Below are 13221 nucleotides of genomic sequence, written 5' to 3' on the forward strand. Positions count from 1 at the left end.
CATGTATGATGATACAAATGACACGTTTGCAACTGCAACATAGTTACCATATAAGCTACAGCTTCTTCCATTTCTTATTTTCTTACTACTCTTGCTTTTATCGGGTACTCTTTGGCAACAATATACATGTAGCATCTCATATGTCTTGGTACGACGAAAGATTACTTGTGCAAGAGAGGAGACTCACAATTGTCGGTGGTGAGATCGTTTTGTGTGTGGTGTGATGTCTTGGTCATCTGGAGTACACCACATGTTATAGTTTATTTTCTAGGTATGTGTTGGGTCTCTTATTCTAAAAATCTGTGCTACGTTTAAAGCTACTGGACGCAGAAAATTTTATTTCAAATCGCTACTGCCATCTGTTGATGAAAAATGAAACTGCACACACCCTTCTTCACGTACACAATGCGCAGAAGAGGTCACTGGATAAGAGTCCGGGAAATTCGAACCCGAATCTAGTCTGAAAACTATTGGCCAGAGGCTTGCAGGAGTACCCATTGAGAACAGCCAAGGTGTTAATCTACTAATTAGAAGATATTTCAGTCATAAATGTCTAGATATGTTTGGCCAAATTGTTACAGAGAACAGCTTTAAGTTTTTTGTGAACGTCTCTGCTTTTACAATATATATATTTTTTATTTATGTTTTTATTGTTGCTATTGTAGGAAGAGTTTGGTGAGGAAGAGCTTGACTGGGCTGCATAAATGATATCTTTATTGACAGTCTCCATTAAAACAAACAAAAAATACAACAAAACACAAGAAACCAACACACTGGAATAAGCACAAAAAAAATAACCCTTGGTTTAAAAAACATACAGTTCATGTAACCAGTATTTCCAAAACATTGAAGTGTACCTAAAATCACCTAAAGACGGATCATTTATCAACTTTATAATTCCGTCAGATCTGTTAATTCTGCACATTCATTTATTCATAAAATCCCTAACAGCGCATGAAATGTTGGAACATTTGAAGTAACAAAGATGATACCATAGATGCATCAACTCAATTAATCAGCTTTGGGGTGAAATAGCATGGCTCTTGTCATTCGCATTGATGACCTCACAATTATTATTATTTTTTTATGAATGGGCAAAATTCCTTATGACAAAGTCGTTTACTTTTATTTTTACATGGCCAAGTTTCCAAATGGTTATTTTCGTACATTTTTATTTTTAGTTATTTTTCTAGTGAATCTGACATGCCTCTTAAAGTAGAGGTGTCAGACTAGTCATGTCTCATTATAATTCCTGCATTGATCCATACCATCATTTGCCTCCTTCACCTGATGAAAAATTGATTCTATTGATGGTATTGGTTCACTGGAGATCCAGGTAGAGTTACTGCTATAGCTGTTATAATTAAAGACACCTCATCAGTGCATGCTGTTCTAAGGTAAGATTGTTTGAAAGAAAAATAGAAAGAAACATTGCAGTCCAAACACCCATGCTTGATTATTCCAGCCACTTAAAGCCACATCTGTTTTCCATGATTTGTATGAGTGTATCGTCACTTGTCTTTTAGCTTTTAATGCTAACCTTGCCAGCAAGATGAATTTTCGCGGTATTTGTGAGTTCACAAACTCCGAAGAATACATCTTGCACTGCTCCCGCTGATACGTTTGCAGCCGAGCTTTTTTAGGTCGGACCAATCAGGCGTTGTTTAGGCAGGACAAAACCAATAAGCGCCGATGGCGGGTGGAAACAAACAAACCTAACACACGAATGGACGCTGCAATTAATTATGTTCTTCCAGAATTACTCACTGTTTCCCTGTTGAATTTGAACAGTGAGAGGCGTTTCGGGCATTTAAAAAATATTCGTAAAGATATTTGTGATATTCGAATGATTTGGCCAGAGTAAAAATGAGCTTCTCCTCCGTGAATGACCAGCAGCCGCCACTCATGCTAACCCCTGCTAGAGTTGCACCATTATATAAAATGTATGCATATTTATTGCCAATTCTTACTTCTATCATTTATTTGAAGAACGTCATACATTTTCTTGATGATGATAGTGACAGAGGTAGAACTAGGTAGATAGATGTGTGCGATATGGACACAAAATTTACATCACAATATAGGCAATCTTATACCACAATAATGATACATATCTCAATAAAACATTTTTGCCTTAAAATTACATAAAAATGACAAAAAAATTGTTTTTGTGTATACTGTATTCATTTCCATATTTTACCCAAGCAAACAAATTGGGGGGGGGGGGGGGAACTAAAATAAAACACAAATCTAATGGCCAAATAGATACCAAAAATATCTGTTAGTGTAACCACTTTTCAAGGAATGCAGTAAGGTGCAAATAATTAAAATAAATACAATTCAGTACTTCAAGTAGCTACTATTCAAGTCGAGAGAGAGGGAGAGAGAAAGAGAGTGACCGACCTGCTCTGTGTGGCTTGCCTTTGCAAAGAACTGGAAGAAAGATGACATTTGAAAAGGTTAGAATTTGACCTCTGCAATTGGAATTGGTGTCTTGCTCAAGGACACCACATCTGTGTGTGCGTGCGTAGGTGGTGGTGGTCTTGGTGGGGGAGGGGGGTGATCTTGAACCGGGGTCCCCACGGTGAATGGTGACTATCTTAAAGGGTAAGTCAAGTCAAAAATATTCTTTACAATAATATGTTCTATGTGCCCCCACTAGCCTAAACATGGCATTCTGATTAATATTGTATTTGTGGAATATAAATTAAGCAGCAAAATGCACCCAATTTTTATTCATCTCTGGGGGCAGCCATTTAGCCACTTGCTGTTGGCTGCAAATTACATCACAGTGCCTAAGGGCTCAAATAACGACCAATCCTGGCTCACCTGTTTTCTAGGTTTGGTCATGTGACATTTGGAAGCTAAGCTAACAAACGCTCACAAATGTCCAGACACTATACATCGGTCACTGTAGAAAGGATCAATGGTACAGTGACGACATTGTTTTGATGTTGACAGCACAATCACTACCGGCAAACATTATTTGCATTATATTACAATATGTGGGCTTTTACCTTATGCCTGTATCAAGAGTTTTTTTGTATGTTCAACCTTGGAACATCTTGGGCTTCTCCAGCGTTGTTGTTGATGACTGCCATACTCAGGGTTGAGGAATCAGGAAGTAAAAACCCTGAAACAGTTTGGCTTTAGCTACAGGTGCTTCTAATCAAAAGGTGGAGACGAGCTTGTTTACCTGCCAGTTGAGCCGAAGCACCTATGACTAAAGCTGATAGACATTTACAAATGTTTTCAATGTTACTTTCCGAAACGCTGTTGTCATAAAATAACACATTGTTTTCCATTTTATGTTTAAAATGTTCTTGTGTGATTTTTACCAAATTGACACACAGTATTTTCCTATAGCACATCATGCAAGCTATAATCTGTATGTTTATCACAAGTTGACTATGGTAGAACACAATGGTGGGAATCACTTCAAGAGAAAGACATGCTTTTTCTAGTTACTGCTTGACTATGATTTACTGCACAGTGTGTCATGCTGGAGCACAGAATTGAACCTTTCTTTGAAATAACTAAATGCATTAGAGAATGTGTTGTGCTGTTGTACAGAACTGAGTCTTCGATTGAAATAAATGAACACATTAGAAATCACTTATACACAGACAAAAAATAGATACCGTACAGGCAAAAATTAGAACCCTAACACCAGTTAGATGTGTTGGCGTCTTTGCATGTAATGGTGACTTAACCACTCTATTCTAAAACAAGTCATTTGACCCCAATATGTCCTCTAGTTAGTACACACACACACACACTATACATTTATTGAGGAAATATATTGTCCCGGTTGAGGGTCATTGAGGTAATGACTGTGATAAAGCTCATTTGCTGTGTCATGACTTCTGGTAGAAAACCGTTTATCAGGTTCTAATCTATGCCTTGACACACCCTATAAAATAATTAATTTTTTTGACAATCGGTCCAAAGTCTTAATGTCTCTATTATTTCTCATAGTTGTGTTATTAAAGAGACAAATTTAGAATACCTGTAGCTGTGCAATGTGCTATTTGTCCTTCATGGAATGAAGGAATTGAGCATGTCTAAAATAGGGATCCCGATCCTTACAGATAGGGGACAGTTTTGTGTGGCTTACTCCAAAATATGGAATGGCTTCACCTCTTAAATTAATAAATAAATAATTACATACATGCAAACATTTTATTTGACCTTCCTTCTTCTGTATGAAAGGATGACAATTCCCAAATAAATATATTTCAAATAAACCTGGAAATTAATGTATGAAATTAATTGACGAAAACAAATAATTATTGTTTTTTATATATATATATAAATGTAAGATAAAGTTTCAGTTAATTTCCCTTAAAAAACAAAATCATTTTTATTTTCTTTCATTTATTAATGTTTTTTTTCTTCAATTCTAGGATCGATCATTTTGCTACTTTTAGTTATCGATTAACCTTGGTTCTAACATTTTCACGAGCAACTGACTCCAATGGATTTAATGGACTAATTGGAAGAAGTTTGTTAGAGCCAATTGTCTGTTACATCAAAGTATTGTTACTCGTTAGAGATGTCACGATCATGATTTTTGGGCTTTTTTTTAGGTGTGCGCTTTCCGATACCGATCAGATCCTGTATTTATTTATTTATTTTACTTCAACCCAAAGAAGTGGAAGGAATCATACATGGATTGAAAGGATTGTTGTATAACTGCTGTAGCGCGGTCTCTGTAATGTAGTGTGAAGAAGGAAGCTACTCCAAAAGTCCATGTGGAAGCCAGTGTTTTATAAAAAGAAGAAAAAAGAAAAGATAAAAGAAAAGAAAGAGCTCATATTGGGAAAAAAAAATCACAATATTGTGTTTATTGTCATGTGCTCCTTTTGGCTAAGTATCATGGTCTACAGTGTGTCCTCTATGATTTTTTTCAACAGTGGGGGCAGGCCAACTTTGGGTTGTTAAAAGCCAATAGATTTTTTTACGTCGTGCCCGAAGTGGCGGGGCCCGACAGAAATACATTTGTCAAGGGAGGGGGGTTAGTGGTGTCTGCAGGGCTCTACACTAACTTTTAAACTATTTTTTTTCAGTTGGTCACACTGCACAGGATTTGATTGCACAATTTTTGGGGAGGTGCAGCGTGGCCATATTTGCTGATGCACAATCATCTCAATTTGCATACTGTATGTTCATATGACGTAAAGATTCACAGTGACTCAATATATTTGCAAGATATTTTACTGTAACAAGAACTGTCTACAACAAGCAGCGGCTGGCAAAACAAGTCAATTATTTTATATAACTTTAAAAGAAAACATTGAGGGGAAAAAATGCTTTTCTTTTATGTGAACATTATTTTGTTCAACACAGAGGGACCAGCTCTTATAGTGAGGCCTTCCAACCATGTTCTCCTTGGGAAAACCACACAATTGACATTGAAGCTCAGATAACTGGTGAACATAAAACTGCTATACTATGACTCTGAATATTATTCTTGTTTGCCTGCTGTTGAAAGGGTACTAAAGTCACTCCAGTTTTTGGTGGCAAATGTTCTATATAAGAAAGGAAGGTTTATTCCATAACAACCACTAGAATGGGGAATGGAAGCCTAGTTATTAGATTAGTAGGGGTGTCAATTGCCTAGTACCTGGCGATTCAATTCGTATCACGATTGATAGGTCACGGTTCGATTCAATACCGATTAATCCCGATACAAAACTATAAATGAATTATTGCGATTTTTTTTTTTTACTCAAATTTATAAAATACTAATCAATAAACTTGTACATGTACACTGTAAGATTTGTATGAAAATATATTTATTTATCTGAAAATTCAGGCTTTTAACTGAGCCACTGCATTTAACAATCAGGTTGCAGTCGGTTTCATGTTTGAACAAATATTAAGGCTTAATGTTCCATTAATATAACATTCTTCCATGCTTAATGTGTGAATCCTAACCCTAAGTAAGACGTTTTGTTGAATATTCCCATAAAAAAATTGATGTTTAAAAATCAATTCGGCCCCATATCGAATCGATTCGAGAAGTGCACGTTTGCCGAATCGATTTTTTCTAACACCCCTATAGATTAGGTATTGTAAACATAAGTGACTAGATGTAGCCTACCATTGATTGTAATTAGGTAAAATAACAAAGTGATTTCAACCCCATCACTACTCTTGATATATGTCAGCTTTTATAGATTGATAGAAAGCCCACATTGTTTACATATTTGCCATTTTTAACGTTTAATGCATTGATAGACTTCTTTCTGTTTGAGTATGAAACGTCCCAATGCATTTGAATGCATCGCAAGGCTAACTTCTAACGCCGGAGACTTGTGCCAGCCGTATCATAAAATGACGGCGTAATTTAAAAACATTTTTTGGGTGTCCTTAATTAGCGATTGAATATGATTTCAAGATGGCGTTGTGTTGATCTTGGTTGTAGAGAGGTGCTCCACCACACCAGGGGGGGAAAAAAACGGCCACGAAATACCATAAACCGTAACGAGTCAAGTTAGAAGACATGCCACCATGCTCTTCGAGGGTCCATTTCAAAATAAAAGCCTACCAACCCTATTGCATTGACGTCCATGTATTAGTTGGTAGCCATTTATTTTGGTTGGCCTTCAGCAGGCAGCGCGTGGTGGATATCTTCATTCGTCCTCGCACTTGATCCCAACGAGTTATGGCTCAAAGATCCGTTGCACTACTAATTAAAATGTGCACTTGCACCCAGCGAACGGAACGGATGATTTAATTATTATTATTTTTTTAACCAGCAAACACTGTAAAGTTGACGCATATGTGGTAAATTGGTCGCAATGTCGAGCCCTGCTGTCTGATCGTCTTTTTAACCATCCGTCCGGTGTAACAATGCGTGGCTGATCTCCTCTCCAGCCCCCAAATGCTTTAATTAGAAATTTGAAGGAGCGGCGGCTAAGATTTAGGAATGGCGGGGCGCCGCCGCTGAATGAATATAACTGAATCGCTGGTCTATGTAGTTCACAATGCTGTGTTTGGCTGAAGTCGGGGCGAAAAATACAGTTTTTTGGCAGAGGTGTTGAAAAGTATTTGCTGGTATGATGGATTTATGGGAGTAATAACCGCTGCAGTTAGAACATAGTTTTATCCATGTAAGCAATTATCAGACAACATGTAAATGTCTCGTCTATACAATGCCATATAGCAGTCATAGTCATAATTATACAAACAGTATAGTTCAAAGAGTACAAGTAACATTAACCTCAATGTACATAAATGACCTGCAATCACTAGTAACACTTAATATTGAGGCACTTACTTGCTAATGTATACACACGTGAATTGAGTTGATTTGTGGAGAAACTCAAATGTGGTACATTCCACTTAATCTGGTCATTTTTTATTTTTTAAATTAATCGTTTCATTAACTCCACTTGAATGGTGGCCATTTTGTCAATTAAAGTAATCACAATAAATGTTCTAATTCAGCACAATATTACCTTATCAATTCTCTTTTGAATATTTCATTAATTGGAGGTAAGGTTTAATTCCTGTATAAGTTGTCCCTGTGGTATAAAATTCATTAGCTGTTTTTCATTTCTTCAAGGTGAACAACGCAAACTAAAGCACCACATTAGATGCCCGTGGTGCTGTAAATTTTGCAGCGATTCATATAGCTACATATTCATGCTTTCGATATGTGCTGTGTTCCAGCAAGCAACGATTGCAATCGTAATAAAAAATAAAATGAGGGGATAGCATAACCATATATGAAGTCAAGCCTTTTATTCCAAAGATTAATTTCTAATTAGATCATGTTTTCTCCTCCCCTCTGTCCAATTATGCTATAGTAGTGGATTGTGTTTCACCTGCAGGGTTTTATGGGTAATTGAGGGCAGAAAGCCTGCAGAGATAAGATATTTATATGAGGGAGGTATCGTTTATCTTATCACTGACAGCATATGGGGTGTAAGATGCCATTTGAGACGCACTAACACAAAGGATCAGACATGGAGTTGGAGGATGGAGCATTGCAAATGTTGCTGTTTTCTCACCAGATAATAACATACACGATATGCTTCATGGTCAATCAGATAGTGCAAACAAGCTTTCCGCACTCGGTTTGATCAATGGTGCCCTTTAATGCATATGCATGCAGCATCCCTTCGATTGCATAGATGTAGATTTGAGGGTCAACAGCCAACTCAAAATCTCAGCAGGTTCAAGCTCAGACGTATATTTGGGCAGTGGGGTTTTATGTCCACTATACATCCCAACAATGGATTTTAATTGCTTGAAATATCTGAGTAAAATATAGACTTCATTTATGGTATTAACAAAAATATGACGTAATGCAGAAATTCCATAAAATTACATCTATTTCATGCGCTTAAAAGGATCCAGACATTTAACAAAGGTTCTAAATCAAACCATAGTAATGGAACTTTGCCTTTAAAGTCTAAAGATATTACTATGTTTTGAGACATTATTGGTGTATGCTGTGAAGTGCGGTCCTACCAAATTTGTAGTATTTAAGTGAATGCATACAGAATTCATCATTATGCCAATTTTTGTCAACTGTTGGCATATGAAGCCCTTTGAGACTCTTGTGATTAAGTGCTACTGTATACAAATGAATTTCACTTGACTACTCATGTCAGCTGTCACATAATCAATAAACACGAATTAGTCTGTTCACTTGGAACTGATTCATACACATACCATAACACTGTATGACCGTAAGATGCCTGACTCATGATGTGTTATGCTCGGCTGTATGAGAGTTGTTCCTTTCCTTCTTCACAATTTTCAGTCACTTCCCAACATTCTGATGCAAATTGGTCTTGGTTTCATCTATATAAAGAATCTGATTCCAGAACTAGATTCGGACTCTAGACTTAAACTTTTGTACTGCTTGCACTGGTGCAGCAATTACCTTTTTCTTGGGTGCGCCAGCACAAAATTTAGGGGCACCAAAATCTTCCACCACATCACATTTAACTAGGGCTGGGTTTAAAAAAAAGAAAGAAATGATTTTCCTTTTCATAGGCCAATATAAATTCATAAAAGCATGTATCAATACTTTTAATGCAGCTTTTCCCCCCATAAATGTATGTGCCTTGTGTGCCGCAGGAAAATTTATATCACAAAAAAACAAAACCACAGAAATATACGACGGCATATTAGGGCCACGTATAAATATATATTTTTAGAGGGGGGTAATATGCAGAGAAAAAAAACTTTGCCACTGTGGAAAATTTATAAAGTGGCAAATTTGCGAGAAAAAACTCTAATGTGAGGATTTGTTGGTGGTTAATGGGATACTGTTTATAAAATGAAAACGCTGGATGGGGACGGATTCATTTTTAATTTCAACTTTACTCGTCATACGCGGCAGCAAGAGCAACAACACTTCCTGATCCCCTATCAGCTGACTCCACTGACCAATCAGAAGCTAGCATACTTTAGGCAAATGCAAGTGAATGACAGAGAGCAGCAGATTTGATACATCATCTTAGCTACTTGTACAAAAAAATACCAATGAATGTGTAAATAACAATTCTGGAAACATAAATGTACAAGTAAATATACATCTTAGCAAATTAACTTAAATGCTTGACCTTCAAGCATCCTCCAAATGTGCCACTTTATAACGTGGCAAATTTGTGAGTTTTTTTTCTCTGAATATTGCTGAATATTTATATTTATACGTGGATTGCAATACACCATAGTAGAAATATGGTTGAGCATGTACACTTTTCGAAAACTCAAAATATTGTTCAACTGTGCCCTTTTGTTATTCAAAGTACCCCAAAAAGGAGCCCAGTGCTTACAAAGAAAGGAAACAGCTCCAGCATGGGCTGCTCCAAGCTGCTGATTGCTGTATAACATTAAAAATGGGCTGCGTTTAAATGCAGGTGAATCATGGGTCTACCTCTCGAAAAATACATACACACAAACACACACTTTTGACAGCTTCAGGTTCTGGTTGGATGAAATTTCCATGACAGAAAAGCTTTTCATTTGACAGTAGTTTTAAATGGCTTACCTTAACAAAAATTCCGTGTCGCATTGGTAGAATCCTGGACAGCTGTTTATTGTGCAACTTGCTTTTCTAAATAGAAAATCCTACTTGTCAAAGCTACTAGCTACATGCTATCTGCTGCACGTCCACAAGACTATGGACTTCTTCCACATTAGCACCTGTGCCCCCTTCTTTGGCATAGATATGTATGGCTATGAACGCCACCGATGGAATGCATGATTTCTTCTTTATTTTCACGGTTGGCAGGTGCTTTTGGTGCATTACAGCCACCTTATTAAATGGAGTGCATGCATGCGGCAGTAATTAAATTGTACATTAAATGAACACAAATGCCCCCCAAAAGAAGTAAATTAAGAATAGTACATAAAAACACAAAACGTGGATGCATAATTGTACTATGGTTGTGTCTCTAATGATACAGGAAGATTTGTTTTTGTTTTGCAACCACTGGAGCATTAGCATAAAAACTGTCACAGGAATGTGAATGTCATGATTTGCCAGAGCGCTTTTGCCTGTGCTGTGGTTGTAAATGATTTAAATTGTTATTGATTGTTTTGATCAGGTCATGTTCAATAAAACATATATGATTAATGTAACTGCACTGGATTCAAATTTTTTTGGACTAATGCCCCAAGTTACAGCACAATGTTTCTACCATTTGCAGCATTAGTATGTCTGCGAATGTCTTCCGCATAAAAGTAAAATTGGTACTGCATGAAATACTTGACTGACCACTCACCACATTTATTATCCAAACTTGCCAGGTGCTAGTTAATTAGTAGCAAAGTAAGGTCGATTGTCTCTTGTCTTTTAAAACAAAGGGAATGGAAGGTGTCTTCTCAGACTGAAGTGCGTCTTTATTTTTTATTCGTGGTAATTATTGACTTTATTGTACAGTATGTGACTGCTGAAAAGGGCTGTTCAATGTTTACTGACCTCCATTTCTCACTGCAGGACCTCGGTGGGGTGAGTGCACCTCAAAGGAACTGGAAGGGCATCGCCATTGCCTTGCTGGTCATCCTCGTGGTTTGCTCCCTCATCACCATGTCAGTCATCGTCCTCACACCAGGTAAAAGTCATTGTCAGACTCCGCATTCTGGTTCTGCAATATATTTTCTGTACACACATCAAACAAAGCACTTTGCCTTAAAAACACCACAGCAAGACAAGTGGATGTATGAAGGTATATACTGTATACATAACTAGGCAGAATTTTGGCACGTTTGCCAACTTTGTTTATAACGTGTTAATTTATTGATTGGTAGCTCAAGCAACTATAGTATTAACTATGCAAATAGTGTTTTAACTCAGATCACTTTATAATTTTATGTTATAATCTTACTGACATTTACTACTGCTGTTTTCTGAACCTGTCTTCTCTGAAAGCCATTGTGGTAAAGAGATTAAATGAAAACAGGGTCTAAAATGTAGAAGAGGCATTTGATACTCATCTATCTGTCATTTTATTTACTGCTTATCCTGTTTAAAGACACTGGCAGGCCGAATCCCAGATAAAACCGAGATTAAACCCAGATCTGATCCTAAATTGGGTATTTCAAAACACATTTAATCTTGAAAATTAAAATCCAGATTTGGACATCCAATCCTGCCTTTAATCCAGATTTGAGCCCATGTTGAGTATTTCACAATTTAAATCCCAAATCTCTGATGAGTTTGATCCTGCAAAATAGCATTAAATTAATCCCACCTCGGGGTAGGACTAGACTGTGATTCTATGTATTAGCTTCATATATACTCATCAATAAATAGCCGATAGGTATCTCTTGTATTCTCTGAAGTTATAGTGTTAAGAGATATTCTTAATAAATGAAACCTCATTGTGTACTTTTTTTTTTACTGAAAAATTCCCAATTCCACAAATGTAAAAAATAAATAAAAATAAAAATAAATAATAATACATTTGACAAAACTTAAAAGAGGAAGTCAACCCCAAAATTTTCGTAATATGTGTGTGTGTATATTCAGATTAGTATTGCGTTTGCCCTCAGCAACTGTGATGCCAACTGTGACAAAACACACTCTCTGTCCCCTGTCTGTGATCCTGGGAGTGGGGTGCTCCGAGGGGTGGGATGCATTTGGAAATCTCAATCCAAGAGGATCAGGATTAGTCTAATCCAATCTATCAGAAAAATGAGATTTGGAAATCTGGATTACAATTTTTGAAATCCTGGGCCCAAGTGACTAAATTCTAGGGCAAGATAATAACAATACTAACTACATGCGGCTGGTGTGCATTTGATCAGGCATCAAAAGGCATAGCACACACAAGCGAAAACATTTGATACGCCAAAAGGTTATGCAGATTGTTCTCAACTTGTTCACGGGAGATGCTTAGAGCATAATTAGCATTAGCATGTGGTGGACATGGTCTGTTTTCTTGGAGAGCTGGCTGTGGCAGGACGTCCGACGACCTTGGGTGATCCTTAAGGCCTCTCGAATTCAGTTGTCCACTTTTGCCCACGCACAATTGATAAAGCTGGAGCATCATCCCCTAATATGGCAAGCATTTCATCATGAATCCCTTTTTCTCTTTTTTGCCCACACATCGATCATGTTACAGTGCCAAATTTGATAAATTTTCACAAAATCGCATGTCTCATTTACCCCTTTTCCGAGACCTCAATTCTTTATCCAATGTGGGTTTATATGGAAGGAAAATACAAAGTTACACAGGGATACTTGACTCATTGAGCCATTTTCAACATTAAGAAGATAATATTTTGTCTCTAATTAATGTGATAACTTCATTATTTTCCATGAATAATAGTAATAATAATAATAATTAAAGCTGTCAAACGATTACATTTTTAAATCAGATTAATCACATTTTAGAATTTTGATTAATCATGATTAATCGCTTATTTAGAAAGGCTTTTTTATCAAAAAAATTGTGCCCGTCAAATTTAAAGAGGACCTTTAAATTCTTTTGACATTTAATGTTTTGAGGACGTCTTCAACATTTTTTGATACACTGCACACGCTCATCCTCTTTTTCTAATTTGTTAATTACTTGCATAGTTTAAAATGGGAATTTTTTTTTGGATACAAACAAATATTCTGAATGTCTTACGCAAACATTTGTTTGCTTTACTTTAATGCATGTAGTTATGTTTATTGCTCAAACACAACCTACCTTTAACGTCACCATCCGCTGTCAGCTAAAGGTTAATCTGTGGTCAAAATTAATA

The 13221-nt window shown here is 36.6% G+C and overlaps 1 protein-coding gene across 2 annotated transcripts in view; it reads left to right on the forward strand.

Annotated features, from left to right (window-relative positions):
- The window catches only part of dpp10 (dipeptidyl-peptidase 10 (non-functional)), a 166659-nt gene that overhangs the window by 85081 nt on the left and 68357 nt on the right, over positions 1-13221 (forward strand). For both annotated transcript variants that reach the window (XM_086090713.1, XM_086090714.1), the window contains exon 2: positions 10967-11081. In XM_086090713.1, coding sequence (XP_085946839.1) covers positions 10967-11081 — 115 coding nt within the window. The remainder of the gene's footprint in view (positions 1-10966; positions 11082-13221) is intronic.

Source organism: Leptonotus elevatus, chromosome 12 (assembly GCF_054856555.1).
Source record: "Leptonotus elevatus isolate MCC_2025b chromosome 12, RoL_Lele_1.0, whole genome shotgun sequence".
NCBI classification, from domain to species: domain Eukaryota; kingdom Metazoa; phylum Chordata; class Actinopteri; order Syngnathiformes; family Syngnathidae; genus Leptonotus; species Leptonotus elevatus.